This window comes from Schistocerca gregaria, chromosome 1 (assembly GCF_023897955.1).
Source record: "Schistocerca gregaria isolate iqSchGreg1 chromosome 1, iqSchGreg1.2, whole genome shotgun sequence".
Classification (NCBI taxonomy): Eukaryota; Metazoa; Arthropoda; class Insecta; order Orthoptera; family Acrididae; genus Schistocerca; species Schistocerca gregaria.
The window spans coordinates 1,186,566,399-1,186,583,801 of NC_064920.1; the positions used below are offsets into that span (position 1 = coordinate 1,186,566,399).

General features: G+C 44.2%; 1 protein-coding gene across 1 annotated transcript in view; it reads right to left on the minus strand.

Moving 5' to 3' along the window:
* LOC126298023 (Down syndrome cell adhesion molecule-like protein Dscam2) overlaps positions 1-17,403 on the minus strand; it is a 632,609-nt gene that overhangs the window by 237,623 nt on the left and 377,583 nt on the right. The window contains exon 7 of the mRNA XM_049989376.1: positions 7,302-7,503. Coding sequence (XP_049845333.1) covers positions 7,302-7,503 — 202 coding nt within the window. The remainder of the gene's footprint in view (positions 1-7,301; positions 7,504-17,403) is intronic.

Sequence of the window (17,403 nt, forward strand, 5' to 3'; positions counted from 1 at the left end):
AACATCATCCGGGAGGGGGAGTTGATAGATGCCACCTCTTGAATGAAGATGAAGTGTGTAGGGGGGACACAACGGTGAAAGCGTGCCAGTGGGCGGGGGTCGGAAAGGAGAGGAGCAACCATGGGGTGAGGAGGATGAGGTTGGTGGGAGGTGTAGAGGATGAAGACATATTCGAGGAAAAGGTAATGGAATCAGGTCATAGAGGATCCAGATGGGGGATGGGAGGTGTATATGGAAGGTGAGGCAGAGTGCATGGCGTTTGAGGATCTGGAAGGACTTATAGAATTTGGGGGGGGGGGAGGGCAGATATACAGGCAGGACTGGAATAACAGAGGATGGAACGACATAAGGATTTGTAGGTTTGGAGGATGGTAGAGGGGTTCAACCCCCATGTCCTGGCCGGCTGCTGTGGCCGATTGGTTCTAGACGCTACAGTCTGAAACCATGTGGCTGCTACGGTCGCAGGTTCGAATCTTGCCTCAGGCATGGCTGTGTGTGATGTCTTTAAGTTGACCTCATATGTTAAGTCTCATAGTGCTTAGAGCCATTTGAATCATTTGAACCCCATGTCCGGCCAGAGAGGAGTTTAAGGAGACGGAGGCAACAGCCTTTGGATTGAATAGGTTGGGGATGAGGGATGCAGGTGAGTTGACGATCAATGGTGAGTCCAAGGTAGGTGAGCGTGGGGGAGAGGAGGACAGGACGAGCGCGCCAGTCTGACTGTCCGGGCGTGCTAATAAAGCCAAGTCGGTGGAGTGCTATATGAGTCATATGAGCTCTGATTGGTGGAACACTGTCACATGTTGTCTGGCGAAGTAGTCCTGTGTTTATTTGGAAAGTCTGTTATTGTTTATATCCACTGGCGATGTTTCTGTCTGCGCTCCTGAAGGGAGGTCGGCAGCTCATCTTGCTTGTCGGTTGGACGGGCCCTCTAACTGGTAAGGGGCCGCTAAGACACACATGGCACCACTCTACTGGTCGACGTCGGAGGCAATGTCTTGCTGTATCAATAACCCATCATCCATTTTCTGCTTCATGTGGGGTACATCCTTCATTGGACCAAACAGCTGGAAGTCGGAAGGTGCGGGATCCAGGCTGTAGGGTGGATGAGGAAGAACAGACCAACGAAATTTTGTGAGTCCCTCTCCGGTGGGCAGACTTGTGTGACTCCTTGCATTGTCATGGAGACGCAGTAGTTTGTTTGCATTTTTGTGATGACGAACATGCTGAAGTCATTCCTTCAACTTCTGAGGGTAGCACAATCCACTTAATAGTTAATTGTTGCGCTATGAGGAAGGACATCAAACAGAATAACCTTCTCAGATTCCCAGAAATCCATCTCCATTACTTTACTGGCTTGTGAACTTTTTCTTCAGAGGAGAGGTGGTGTGGCGCCTCTCCATGGATAAGTCTACATCTACATCTACATCTACATGACTACTCTGCAATTCACATTTAAGTGCTTGGCAGAGGGTTCATCGAACTACAATCATACTATCTCTCTACTATTCCACTCACGAACAGCGAGCGGGAAAAACGAACACCTAAACCTTTCTGTTCGAGCTCTGATTTCTCTTATTTTATTTTGATGATCATTCCTACCTATGTAGGTTGGGCTCAACAAAATATTTTCGCATTCGGAAGAGAAAGTTGGTGACTGAAATTTCGTAAAAAGGTCTCGCCGCGACGAAAAACGTCTATGCTGTAATGACTTCCATCCCAACTCGTGTATCATATCTGCCACACTCTCTCCCCTATAACGTGATAATACAAAACGAGCTGCCCTTCTTTGCACCCTTTCAATGTCCTCCGTCAATCCCACCTGGTAAGGATCCCACACCGCGCAGCAATATTCTAACAGAGGACGAACGAGTGTAGTGTAAGCTGTCTCTTTAGTGGACTTGTTGCATCTTCTAAGTGTCTTGCCAATGAAACGCAACCTTTGGCTCGCCTTCCCGACAATATTATCTATGTGGTCCTTCCAAAGAAGTTGTTCGTAATTTTAACACCCAGGTACTTAGTTGAATTGACAGCCTTGAGAATTGTACTATTTATAGAGTAATCGAATTCCAACGGATTTCTTTTGGAACTCATGTGGATCATCTCACACTTTTCGTTATTTAGCGTCAACTGCCACCTGACACACCATACAGCAATCTTTTCTAGATCGCTTTGCAACTGATACTGGTCTTCGGATGACCTTACTAGACGGTAAATTACAGCATCATCTGCGAACAGTCTAAGAGAACTGCTCAGATTGTCACCCAGGTCATCTATATAGATCAGGAACAGTAGAGGTCCCAGGACGCTTCCCTGGGCAACACCTGATATCACTTCAGTTTTACTCGATGATTTGCCGTCTATTACTACGAACTGCTACAATCCTGACAGGAAATCACGAATCCAGTCGCACAACTGAGACGATACCCATAGGACCGCAGCTTATGAGGAACGGTGTCAAAAGCTTTCCGGAAATTTAGAAACACGGAATTAACTTTAGATCCCCTGTCGATAGCGGCCATTGCTTCGTACGAATAAAGAGCTAGCTGCGTTGCACGAGAACGATGTTTTCTGAAACCATGCTGATTACGTGTCAATAGATCGTTCCCTTCGAGGTGATTCATAATGTTTGAATACAATATATGCTCCAAAACCCTACTGCAAACCGACGTCAATGATATAGGTCTGTAGTTCGATGGATTACTCCTACTACCCTTCTTGAACACTGGTGCGCCCTGCGCAATTTTCCAATCTGTAGGTACAGATCTATCGGTGAGCGAGCGGTTGTATATGATTGCTAAGTAGGGAGCTATAGTATCAGCGTAATCTGAAAGGAACCTAATCGGTATACAGTCTGGACCTGAAGACTTGCCCGTATCAAGCGATTTGAGTTGCTTCGCAACCCCTAAGGTATCTACTTCTAAGAGACTCATGCTAGCAGATGTTCGTGTTTCAAATTCTGGAATATTCTATTCGTCTTCCCTGGTGAAGGAATTTCGGAAAACTGCGTTCAATAACTCCGTTTTAGCGGCACAGTCGTCGATAACAGTACCATCGGCACTGCGCAGCGAAGGTATTGACTGCGTCTTGCCGCTTGTGTACTTTACATACGACCAGAATTTCTTCGGATTTTCTACCAAATTTCGAGACAATGTTTCGTTGTGGAACCTATTAAAGGCATCTCGCATCGAAGTACGTGCCAAATTTCGCGCGTCTGTAAATTTTAGCCCATCTTCGGGATTTCGCGTTCTTCTGAACTTCGCATGCTTTTTCCGTTGCCTCTGCAACAGCGTTCGCACCTTTTTTGTGTACCACGGGGGATCCGTTCCATCTCTTACCAATTTATGAGGTCTTTTGTTTCCAGTTCGGAATGATGAACCCATGCTTCAGCGGCTGTGACAATATTTGACAAAATGTTGCGAGGATCATCCTTGTAACGTGCAAACAACTCTGCACACATGGTCCTTCGTTGTTCTTTATGGTCTTCTGTTGGGTGGCGAGGAACCCACGTGGGACACACCTTTGAGCACCATAAGTGGTGGACGAGTGTGTTAGCACCACCAGCAGAGACGTCCAGCTGGGCATCGAGGTGTTTGGTTCTGATCCGTCGATCACTTCAAACGACAATGTACGCACGTTCCAACAGTGCAGGAGTCACGGCTGTGTGCGGTCCGCCGGCTCTCGGGAGACTGGACAGATTTGCACGACCTAGCTAGGATGGTGACTGACGCCTCGCACAAACACTCACCGTGCTTTTATTCACTGCAGGTCTCTGTAGACGTTCTGCAGCGGTCAATGAATATATGCGACGCTCTGGTTTTTCGCCAAAAGGAACTCAACGAGAGCTCTCTGCCTGAAACACAGACGCCACTTTGAAGGCTACTTATGGCACCGCCACCTATAGGAACTTCACGAAACTATAGGGTCCAAAGCAGAAGTATTCTACAATGTCCTGTAACAAATTCCGCATTTTTTCAACCGAAATTTTCCTAGAAAAGTATGTTTTACCTTACGTATTGAACACCCCTATCAAAGCTGATGTTAATATATTCAAAGTCGTTCGATAAATGTCAGCTTTGATGTTATTCATTCCTCTACGATTTCTGTGTCGTGAGTTTGTTGCAATGACATTCTGGGCTCCGGACATCGATTGCTTGGCGTGCTATGGTCTTTGACTGGTAACGTGAAGGCAGGTCTGTTGGGTAACACTTTAGATACAGTGCGTACAGACCAAAGGCCTGTCCGGGCTGAGAGGCGTGCTAAAGGGTCCCTTTCAGTGCTGTATTGTTGGTCCGCGGGTTTCTGTTTGCACTTGCTACGGACGACTGATGTCGCAGCTTGATTATGGATGTTGAGTGTTTGTACTGAAGCTATTGCTTGATGGCCATTCTCATGAATCTTAATGAAAAATGCAACGTATCCATGAAAGAAGTGTTTCAAAGCGCTTGTTTAGCCGATTATTGAGTATTGTCCATCAATATGGGACCCTCACAGGTCGGAGTGTTAGAAGAGAGAGAGAAGATCCAACGAAGTGTCGTGCGTTGTCACTGGATCGTTTAGTAGGCATGTCACAAGACAGGTTTTGTGCGTCACGGAGCGATTTACTATTGAAATTTCGAGAGTGTACTTTCCGGGAAGACTCGGACAATGTATTACTTCCTCTCACATACATCTCGTGAAATGACCACAACGAGAAAATTCGAGAAATGGAGGCTTATTGACAATTATGCTTCCCAAGTGCCATACACGAGTCGAACGGGGAATTTGGGGGGGGGGGGGGGGTCAGTTAGTGGTACCAGAAGTATCCCCCGCCCCACACCGGTAGGTAGCTTTGGGAGTATGTTACAGATGTTACGAGCTGCTACAAGAATTACGGTGAGGTTGCGGCATCCATTTGCAGCTTGGCGGAAAATGTTTTGTTTGAAGGGTTTTCAGGTCTGTGCCTTCACTCATGTACAGACTGGACTTCGGTTTAGCCAATTTTTTCTGGGTTTGTGACCGCATTGTCAATATATACAACTACCGACGTTTCGGTCCCTTTTGCAAGTGACCTTCTTCAGGGTCACCGAAACGTCGGTAGTTTTACATACTGACAATGCTTTCAGAAACCCAGAAGAATTTTATTGAATGTGGCAATGGCCGCAGAAGCCTACGTTTACAATGAACTTCCGTTTTCCAAAGGTTTCACTTATTCATCCGTGAGGTTAGTCTACTGGCTTCGTTACATTCGCACTAATTTAAATCTATTCAGAATTTCCTAATGTGTATAGAGATTTTCTTTTGTTTAGTTTTTCACTTTTCACAGGACATGTGTACTCTATAATAGTTGTTATTGCTTTCGAATGGAGCATTATTAATCAGGAAATTCCTCAAAATATCTGCAGTTTATTTTCGTCCTCCAGTCGCTTGCGGAAACCATTCTAAATTTGGACTGAATACTAAGTTTTGTATTTATTCTTTAGTCTAAAATCGATGTAAGCAAGAAACTTACTGCAAATTCTGCCTTAAATAAAAATTTTAGTGACTGCGAAAGCAACTGCCATCGAAAGAAACATTTTGAATTCCTTGTACGCCTTTACAGATCACAAGGTAAGCAGTGCTGGCGAGGCTTCGAAACAGCGTGGTGTTTCAATTTTGTGCACGACGGGACTGTTGTAGTCCATGTTCTGTAGAACGGCGTTAAGGTTTCATTGTGAGATTAAATCCTCATCACCTCTGGTTTGCCTATAACGAAGACCACGAATACACTCAGGAACCACGTTAATTGCGCAGAACGTGCCGCTATCCGGAATACCAAGAACCAGATACAACTGTTGTGGGCCAGCTTACCTCAGAACAGAATACTACAACTCTATGACAATCGTAGGCTTACTGTTTGTAAATTTGACTCGATTTTGTAACCAATGAAACAACATCGCAAAGCCTCTCAACCAATGAAGTTTAATTTCGTTTTTTCTGCTCCCCTCCCCCTTTCCCCCCATCCCTCTCCTTGTAGATGCTAGTGTTTTTATGTCTTGCAGTGTACATCCCTTTATGTACAACAGCTTGAATAACAGTAAAGAAGGAATCACGGTTTGTTATGACGCGTTGGGTAACGCATGAGTGCTCATAAATTGTATTAATTGAGAACTGATAAGGAGCGAAAGTTATTTACAGTTTGTACAGAAACCAGACGACAGTTATAAGAGTCGAGGGATATGAAAGGGAAGCACTGGTTGGGAAGGGAGTGAGCCAGGGTTGTAGCCTCTCAGTCTGTATATTGAGCAAGCAGTAAAGGAAACAAAAGAAAAATTCGGAGTAGGTATTAAAATCCATGTAGAAGAAATGAAAACTTTGAGGTTCGCCGATGACATTGTAACTCTGTCAGAGACAGCAAAGGACCTGGGAGAGTAGCTGAACGGAATTGACATTGTCTTGAAAGGAGGATATAAGATGAGCATCAACAACAGTAAAAAGAGGATAAGGGAATATAGTCGAATTAAGTCGGGTGATGCTCAGGGAATTATATTAGGAAACGAGACACTTAAAGTAGTAAAGGAGTTTTGCTATTTGGGGAGCAAAATAAGTGATGATGGTGAAAGTAGAGAGGATATAAAATGTAGACTGCAATGGCAAGGAAAGCGTTTCTGAAGTAGAGCAATTTGTTAACATCGAGTATAGATTTAAGTGTCAGAAAGTCTTTTCTGAAAGTATTTGCATGGAGTGTAGCCATGTATGGAAGTAAAACATGGATGATAAATAGTTTGGACAAGAAGAGAATAGAAGCTTTCAAAATATGGTGCTACAGAAGAATTCCGAAGATTAGATGGGTAGATCACATAACTAATGAGGAGGTATTGAACAGAATTGGGGAGAGGAGGAGTTTGTGGCACAACATGACTAGAAGAAGGGATCGGTTGGCAGGACATGTTCTGAGGCATCTAGGTATCGCCAATTTAGTATTGGATGGCAGCGTGGAGAGTAAAAATCGTAGAGGGAGACCAAGAGATGAATACACTAAGCAGATTCAGAAGGATGTAGGTTGCAGTAGGTACTGGGAGATGAAGAAGCTTGCACAAGATAGAGCTGCATGGAGAGCTGCATCAAACAGTCTCAGGACTGAAGACCACAACAACATGACTTAAAACGTTGACGGCCGCACTCTTAGTGATGGACGTTTCACCACCAGGCCAGGCACATGGCATTAGGTATGAGCTATGCTGTGGGGGGCGGCTGCCACAAGGCAGTAACCGTGGTAGTTTCAGGGTAGTGTTCTCGATGATACCCAAGTCATCAAAGCTGACCCTTCCAAAAGTCCTCACCAGCAGGTGTGGCGTGACGTGTACGGTGAGCGGCGCGGTGACCTGTAGCGAGGCGTGCACCCGCTGCTCGCCGAAGGCGTTGTTCACTCGGCACTCCCACCTGCCGGAGTCCTCCGGCCGCGCCCCCATGATGTGCAGCGCCTCCTGAGACGCCCACACACGGCCAGAAGAAGCCACCTGCGTTCCGGACTCGTACCACCACCTGCAAAAAGCACCGGGGCGGCCTGGTTACTCACCGCCACTCAGATATTGTACACTCATCTGTACAACATCTTGTGATCTCTATAAATGAAACGTAATGTCCTGACTCACGACTGACTGACTCATAACGGCCAAGCCCAAACCGCTAAGGACAGAAACTTGAAATTCTGAGAAGTTTCAAATGGCTCTGAGCACTATGGGACTTAACATCTGAGGTCATCAGCCCCCTAGAACTTACAACTACTTAAACCTAACCAACCTAAGGACATCACACACACCCATGCTCGAGGTAGGATTCGAACCTGTGACCGTAGCAGTTGCGCGGTTGCGGACTGAAGCCCTTAGAAGCGGTCGGCCACTGCGGTCGGCCTTCTGAGAAGGTTTGAAACTTATGTTGTAGGCGTCAACACTAAGGGGGTGAAATAGGGGATGAAGGTTTTCTATATTTTAATGTCACTATTAAGGCAAGTTTGAAGTTAGAGCTACGATAATTGGTATTTGGTTTCTTAGTCAGAAATAAAGACTACATTTTTCAGCATTTTTGTAATTTTAAGCCTACGGGGGTGAAATAGTCGATGAAAACTTTTGTTGAAAATGTATCATTATTAAAGACCGAGTGAAGTATTTAAGTATTTTTAAAGCAACATCTTTGAATATTGGTATTTGATCTCTCGATTACAAATAATAAAAATAATGTTTTCCATTGTTTTTGGGAACTGAAACCCTAAGGGGATGAAATAGGGGATGAGATGTTTTTATGAAAATATTTTATTGTGAAAGCATTTCAAAGCGAAATACATGAAATTTTAAATGTTGTCTCTCAGTTAGAAATAAAAAAAATACGTTTCATTATTCTTGTAGGAATTAAGCGGGGGATGTAAGTTTTTACTAAAATATTTCGTTGTTCGAGCACTTTTGAAGCTAAATCGATGGCAATATACATTTGTCTTCTCTGTTAGAAATAAAATATACGCACGTCACAGTTTTTGGAAATTCGGCCCCGAAGGGGGTTAAATAGCATCAGACTGATTCACTGCCTCATCATCTCCCAGCTCAAACCGCTAAAGATAGAAACTTGAAGTTTGGAGAGGGTGTGGGTCTTATACTGTAGGCCTAGGCATCGTTTAAGAAAGGAGTGTCCCAAATTCCACTCCTAAGGGGTCGAAATACAGGATTAAAGGCTTTTTGAAAGTAAGTCACTATTAAGGATATTCTGAAGCTAGAACTACGACAACTGGTATCTGGTTTCTCAGTCAGAACTTAAAAAAATTCGTGTTTCCGCACTTTTGGAAATTCAACCAATAAAATAGTGGATGAAAGGTTTTTTGAAAATATATTATTAAAGAAGTACTAAAGGATTTTTAAGGCCACATCTATGACATGTAGTGTCTGAGTTCTAGGCTATAAATAAAAAAAAAACTTGTTCAAGAGTTTCTGGAAAATCAACCCCTGAGGAAATGCAATAGAGGATGAAAATTTTTAAGAAAATATTTCGTTGCATTAAAAAATTTAAAGCTATATTTATGATAATTGGTATTTCACTTCTCAGTTAGCAATGAAGAAATATTTGTTAGGGGATGAAAATATCTCCACACGAACGCAAAAGGCAAGATTAACAAAAACTTTGGACTCCACATACCAGAAGCGCTTTTTGGTCAGAAGTGCATTCGGAGAAGATCATGCTTGTATGGCCTTAATTAGCGTAAAAAGCTTAGAAGGTGTTGAAATTTGTGAATAACATAAAAATTGGATTAAATAAAAATAAAGAAAACTCTGCAGGCCATACAGTATTTTCGAGCGAAACAGCCGGCGCTAAGCTAGTCGGTAATATATTCAGTTAAAAGGTGATAAATATTTGTTTACTTCTACATCTACACCTACATACAGACTCTGCAAATCACAATAAGATGCACTGCGGTAAGTATCTTGTACAAATGCTGGTCATTCCCTTTTGTGTTCCATTCATAAAAGAAGCAAGAGTAAAACGACTGTTTTTGTGCTTCTATAGGGGCTCTGATTTTCTCGGTCCTTACGCGTGATGTTTGTTGGTGGCAGTAGGGTCGTTCTGCAGTTTGTCGCATGTGCCGATTCTCTAAACTATCCCAAAGGTGCCGAGTTCGAGTCTCGGTCGGGCACACAGTTTTAATCTGCCAGGAAGTTTCATACCAGCGCACACTCCGCTGCAGAGTGAAAATTTCATTCTGGAAATATCTCAATAGTGTTTCGCAAAAAGAACGTCTTTTCCCCTCCAGAGATTTACATATGAGTTTCCGAAACCCTCCCATGTTGATCGATCTTACCGGTAACAAATCTAGCAGCACGTCTCTTAACTGCTTCGATACTTTCCTTTAACCCGACATGGTGGGGATCCCAAACACTCGAGCAGTATTCAAGAAAACGTGTCGAAATGTTCTGTACAAGATCTCTTTACATGTGAGTTACACTTTTTTAGAGTTCTTGCAATAAATCGATAGTGACCAGTCTCCTTCACTACATGCTCGTTCCCCTTCATTTCGGTCTGCAGCGTTACACATAGGTACTGAATTTGCATCACTACGTCCAGCAGCACACGAGTAATGCTGAATCCTAACGTTACGAGATTATCAAATAAAATAATAGCATAAAATATTTACGTATTACTGAGAAAAATTTGCACAGAAATAACATTTTACGCAATATTCAAATTATGTAATATTATTAATAACATTCACGTATTAGTCAGTCCTGCTAAGAAACTCATCAATAGAATAGAAGGAATTGGCAACCAACAAATCCTTTGGACTCTTCTCAAACTGCAGTTTATCATTAGTTAAAATTTTTATGGCTGCTGGCATGTAATTGAAAATGTGTGTTGCTGAATAGTGGATAACTATCTGAACCAAAGTAACTGTCTTTAAATCTCTGTGAAAGTTAATCTTATTTCTGGTACTGACTGCACGAACTGAGCTGTTGGTTTGAAATAACGATATATTTTTAATGATAAATTTCATACGGGACGAAAATATTGGGAAGGAGTAGGTAGTATCCCCAGTTTCTTAAACAGCCGGTAGCGTTTTCGCTTCCCACGCCCGCGTTCCCGGGTTCGATTCCCGGCGGGGTCAGGGATTTTCTCTGCCTCGTGATCACTGGGTGTTGTGTGATGTCCTTAGGTTAGTTAGGTTTACGTAGTTCTAAGTTCTAGGGGAGTGATTACCTCATATGTTAAGTCCCATAGCGCTCAGAGCCATTTGAATCATTTCTGAACGTAGTCCGAGCACCATTCCACCTGGCTACATGCAAAGATCTATTCTGGCTCTCTCGATATTTTGTCGGCAAGCACTTGCAAGTGTATTTAGTCACCTCAACACTTCAGGGGGTACAGAGATTAGCACAGGTGCAGAACACCGCCACTGGAAGCTAGAAGCATGATGGGTCTCTGCTGATGACTGATGAGTCGCAGTGGACACTGGTACAGATCCGTGACAGGGTACGAATACGTCGAAACCTTATCAGGTGTTGTATTTCGTTTGCCAAGAGGGCAACATTCAGTCTTCCCCAGTGTGGGACGTAAATAGGCGCTGAACCGTCTCTCACTGGTGAATGTCACCACAAACCTATTGACTGATCACATACATCCGTTTGTCCGCCTATAGCATCTCAAGGCGGCACCAGCCACGCTATTCAGGGAAGACGGAGCGAGTGCTCGCTCAACGCCGAGTTGCGGGGACGGGCTGACAGCTGCGCGTCATGCGCCGAATTCCGGTGCTCGATCTTTTCTACATTTTGTCGACCTGTCGTGCGACGTCACACTGGGAGAATATTCGCTTACTGTGCCTGTCAACGGCTTGTTCTCATCGTCTCTGCTCGCAAGCATTCTTTGGTAAATAGTCTTTCACCAATCCAGTTATTCGCTATTGCAATCACTCTCGTGAGGAGATAATATACACTACTGGCAATTAAAATTGCTACACCAAGAAGAAATGCAGATGATAAACGGGTATTCATTGTACATATGCATTATACTAAAACTGACATGTGATTACATTTTCACGCAATTTGGGTGCATAGATCCTGAGAAATCAGCACCCAGAACAACCACCTCTGGCCGTAATAACGGCCTTGATACGCCTGGGCATTGAGCCAAACAGAGCTTGGATGGCGTGTACAGGTACAGCCACCATTCACCATACGTTTTCAATTGGTGAGAGATCTGGAGAATGTGCCGTCCAGGGCAGCAGACGAACATTTTCCGTATCCAGAAAGGGCAGTACAGGACCTGCAACATGCGGTCGTGCATTATCCTGCTGAAATGTAGGATTTCGCAAGGATAGAATGAAGGGTAGATCCACGGGTCGTAACACATCTGAAATGTAACGTCCATTGTTCAAAGTGCCGTCAATGCGAACAAGAGGTGTCCGAGACGTGTAACCAATGGCACCCTATACCATTACGCCGAGGATACGCCAGTATGGCGATGACGAATACACGCTTCCAATGTGCGTTCACCACGATGTCACCAAACATGGATGCGACCATCATTATCCTGTAAACAGAACCCGGATTCATCCGAAAAAATAACGTTTTGCCATTCGTGCACCCAGGTTCGTCGTTGAGCACACCATCGCAGGCGGTCCTGTCTGTGATGCAGCGTTAAGGGTAACCGCCGACATGGTCTCCGAGCTGATAGTCCATGCCGCTGCAAACGTCGTCGAACTGTTCGTGCAGATGATTGTTGTCTTGAAAACGTCCCCATCTGTTGACTCAGGGATAGAGACGTGGCTGCACGATCCGTTACAGCCATGCGGATAAGATGCCTGTCATCTGGACTGCTAGTGATACGAGGCCGTTGTGATCCAGCACGCCGATCCGTATTACCCTCCTGAACCCACCGATCCTATATTCTGCTAACAGTCATTGGATCTCGAATAACGCGAGCAGCATTGTCGCGATATGATAAACCGCAATCGCGATAGGCTACAATCCGACCTTTATCAAAGTCGGAAACGTGATGGTACGCATTACTTATGCTTACGCGAGGCATCACATCAATGTTTCACCAAGCAACGCCGGTCAACTGCTGTTTGTGTATGAGAAATCGGTTGGAAACTTTCGTCATGTCAGCACTTTGTAGGTGTCGCTACCGGCGCCAAACTTGTGTGAATGCTCTGAAACGCTAATCATTTGCATATCACATCAACTTCTTCCTGTCGGGTAAATTTCACGTCTGTAGCACGCCATATTCGTGGTGTAGCAATTTTCATGACCATTAGTGTAGAATCGTTGAGCAGTCAGATTCAGATGCTGCTCCACTAAATTTTCTCAACAGTGTTTCTGGGAAAGAACGTCACCTTTCCCTAACGATTCTCACTTGAGTTTCCGAAGCATCCTCATAGCACTTAAGTGTCGTTCAAACCTACCAGTAACAAATCTAGCAGACCGTCTCTGAATTGTTTCGATGTTTTCCTCCAATCCAGTCTGTTAAGGAACCCAAATACTCGAGCATGTAAGAGTTATATCGATCAAGAGTAGGTTTACATTATGTAACTGTGTATCTGCAATTATGGAGTGTGTATCCTTTGTTGGCTAAAGTCCTTGACTTGTGACAAGAAATGAGAGTCTTTGTAATGTGTATAAGCAAAAAGCCAAATTAATTATTGAAAGGATAAATTATTATTATATCTGTCCGATTATAAAAAAGACAATGTTTGTTGGAAGCTGGTTCGTGGTAAGGGCACTGGTATTTGTAATACATAAAAGACTTAGGGAAGTCCGTCCGCAACGGACGTGGCATGGCACGATGTAAAAGGTGGTTTTGGTGATAGATCTGGGCGGCTCCTTGGTGTGAACGGTACGCAGTGTGTGGTTAGCCGTAGCACGGTTCGCTTTGACGGTGCTAAGAGACGCAATTCAAAGCTGCTTTGCGAAGGAAGGATTTTTGCCTCGGATGTGGATCCGGCTAGTATTTGATACTATCGGCAAAAATGAATGGCTCTAATATGCTGATAATCCGACGCCAAGAAGAGATTTTATGGAGCATTCGAACATGCAGCTGTGAGTAGAGTTAGCTGCCATGTCACTTGCCACCAAAACTTCGCCACTGCTTTACTAACTTCATACGTACCCGACCGGTTAGCCGGTTTTCTGGACCGGGAAGGAGCACCTGGTCTCCGGCACGAATCCGTCAGGCGGGCTTGTGTCGAGGTCCGGTGAGCCGGCCAGTCTGTGGATGGTTTTTAGGCGGTTTTCCATTTGCCTCGGCGAATGCGGGCTGGTTCCCCTTATTCCGCCTCCGCTACACTATGTCGGCGATTGCTGCGCAAACAAGTTCTCTACGTGCTCGTACACCACCATTACTCTACCGCGCAAACATAGGGGTTGCTCTCGTCTGGTGTGAGATGTTCCCTGGGGAGTCCACTGGGGGCCGAACCGCACAATACCTCTGAAAGGGGTGAGGTGGACTGCAGTAGTCGTCGTGTGTCGTGGGGTTGTGAACCACTGTGGCTGGGCGGGGACGGAGCTTCTCCGTCGTTTCTAGGTCCCCGGTTAACATGCACTACTATACAATAAAACTTCATACACGCGGCTGTGTATATGGGCATGGACCAGTTCATTTGTGAGTGGTTTCAATGATAATCCAAATACTACAAAGGGAAGCAGTGGTTGGGAAGGGAGTGAGACAGGGCTGTAGCCTAGCCCCGATGTTGTTCAATCTGTATATTGAGCAAGCAGTAAAGGAAACAAAAGAAAAATTCGGAGTAGGTATTAAAATCCTGCTTTCCTTGCCATTGCCAGTCTACATTTTATATCCTCTCTACTTCGACCATGATCAGTTATTTTGCTCCCCAAATAGCAAAACTCCTTTACTACTTTAAGTGTCCCCTTGCCTAATCTAATTCCCTCAGCATCACCCGACTTAATTCGACTACATTCCATTATTCTAGTTTGGCTTTTGTTGATGTTCATCTTATATCCCCCTTTCAAGACATTGTCCATTCCGTTCAACTGCTCTTCCAAGTCCCTTGCTGTCTCTGACAGAATTACAATGTCATCCGCGAACCTCAAAGTTTTTATTTCTTCTCCCTGGATTTTAATACCTACTCCGAATTTTTCTTTTGTTTCCTTTACTGCTGAGTATAGAAGAGTGCTGGGAGCGGATGTTGAGAAAATCTTGAGTAAATGGAGTTTTATTCAATACCGTTGCTATTAAAATGAGATATTGTCGACGGGAACTAATAAATGGAAGTACGTTAAAAATAAATGTATTAATTAATTCAGAGGACAGAGCAATAAGAAACAAACGACTTACGTAGGAACTTCAAAAAAGGAACTTAAACTTGTAGTGCCACGCTAAGACCATTGGGAATTCACTCCTGCCGCGGTGTGGGTAACAGGTGCAGCACAGTGTGTGACTGAAGTGGCATGGCGAGTGGAAACATACTCCAAAGTACGACCCCTGTGGGCAAAACCTGTAAATTGTTCATAGCTCTACCATGAAATTCTGGAGGAATATGGACAAAACACAATGCGGTCTCTAGCCGTAGGGAAATATGTCAACATTTTGACCAAGTCCACACACACGTGAATCTTCCCCACCTGTATGTAACTTCTTCAATCCCAACTCAATAAATTCCGATTTGCTAGAACTATATTTTCGACCGCCAAACAAGCTTTCTGCATATAGTGAGATGGGGGGGGGGGCAACGATGGAATTGTTTCGGTTTGCTCAAGTCACCCTCCATTTATGGATGCTGATACGCCAGCTAAACTCACTGGACAGAACAGGTAATAGGATTGTGAAAAGGTCAGTTTCTAAACAAGAAATCTTAACAAATCAACAAGATTAAAATGCAATTAAAGAGACAAATCAATGAAATAAGAAAACCTATCACGGCTGCGTGGAAAGCCTTAAGGCTAAGCAGATAGAACATACATAAGCAAGGTGCAATACCAATGGCTGAAGGTCACAATCGAGTTTCAAAATTTTAAAATATATTACCATAATATTTCAAAAGCAGAAGACCGAAATGTCTAAGCCTGAAAAATAAATTTAAAAATTAATTTTGCAAAATTTTAAAGAAAATTAAAAACATAACCAGAAGCCTTACTTTTAAGGTAGCTGACAACGGATAATTAAACATCGGTGGCACTCAGACGCGTCCAGGGAGGTCGGTCTGCTCTTGTTCAGTTAGGCAAGACAGGTGGTGAGCCAAACTATACTTGATCCATCGGAACCCAACCAGGGGACAGAAACGGACCGACCGACAAAAAAGACTTGCTTGCCATCAATGGGTACATGAGAATTCAGACACAGAATCTCCCCAACAGCGAAACACCGAAACGAGCCACACAGCATGTAAGGACGTGGCTTGGGTACCTGAAACCACTACTCAACTCTGACGTCCTGGGTCGTCACGAAGCTGGTAGCGATAGGACAGCTCCACACACACACTGCGCACGGACCGGCAGAGGACCCAGCGACTGCACCGCGCGGGGATATCTTCCCTGGTCCGCAGCAACCGACCGACTGCCTGTTGGTCCGTCGCGACTGCACTGCTGGTGCGTCTCCCACTCGCTTCGAAACATACGACGGCGGAAATACTGGCTCGGACCCAACCATGCAGAGGAAACACGCCCACGGGCTAAGCGACATCCCTGCACCAGGAAAGGACCGACCCACGTTCCACAAGATGGTAATTGAAGGGGCCCAGAAGCGCTCGGAGAACCAGTTACACGTCGACCGATGAGACTACCGACCTCTCAGAGGCAGTACCCCGACAACATTTAAACTAACTTGACAAAGGAAATAACGCGAACTACACATACAACCTGACAAAGACTTGCACGAAGACCTGAACGATGCCCGACAGTAACTGAGCACACACAAAGACAAATAGGGAGTCGATGCACACACAAACAGCCGACTCATGAACGATCGGCGAGCCAAAAAGCGTCGTCCGGTTGGACGACCGACCGACAATCCACCAAGACCGTGGTCCGGCTCAAGAGATGCGTGGCGACAATGGTCGGGTGGGCCATATCGACGCAGACCTCACTGCTGCTTGTAATGGTACTTGAGTTACACAACCATTACGGCACCTCAACTGAACCTTTCGATACCAGCAATATTCTACTGTTTTTCTGTGAAGTAGTTAACATATTTTTGAGACAACATTCATATTTGATTTCATTAATGTAGGGGTACTTTGATACATCGATATGTTTATATTGCAATGATATTATTCTTATGTGTATTCTTTCCTTTGTTACTATGATCTTTGACGTACTTGTAACTCTGATTTTTCTGCGCGTAAGCAATTATTAGTATGTTAGAGTCGGACCTTGAAAAAGTCAAGTCTTGGTCGTCATATTGGAAAGACGCATATTGTAGTCAGCTTATAAAATGTGAACTTTTACAGTGACTGTGAGGAAGATGTTTTCAAGTATGTTTTGTATTGTGAAGTGATGTTTTGTGTGTTACGTGCTATTGCAATAAAAGCAACTAAAAGGAAGTGTAACTTAAATTCGGAGAGCTGATTATTTTTTTTACATCACTATTGTGCTAACTTTGAAAGGTTTAATCTTCAAGAATGGTTTGTGAAGCGCATCTACAAAATATATAGCTGAACAAAACCTAGGCCTCTTTGCATCCGAGCTTGGAATCATAACCACCTAGATTTTCGACGATTGAGCCATGATTTTACAACGAGACCAGCGTGGGAAACACGAAAAGATGAGTGCCTAGTTTATTAACTTTATTAACTGTGCTCTAATGACACCTGCCACATAACAACTTTGTTGTTGCCCGAAAATGCAGTATTTAACAGCGTGAGCAACACCACAATCATTATTAAATTTTGACCTTTGTTGTGGTAGGGTTGTTAGATGCTCCAAGCAGGCTGCACTAGTGCCGCACTTCAGCTCC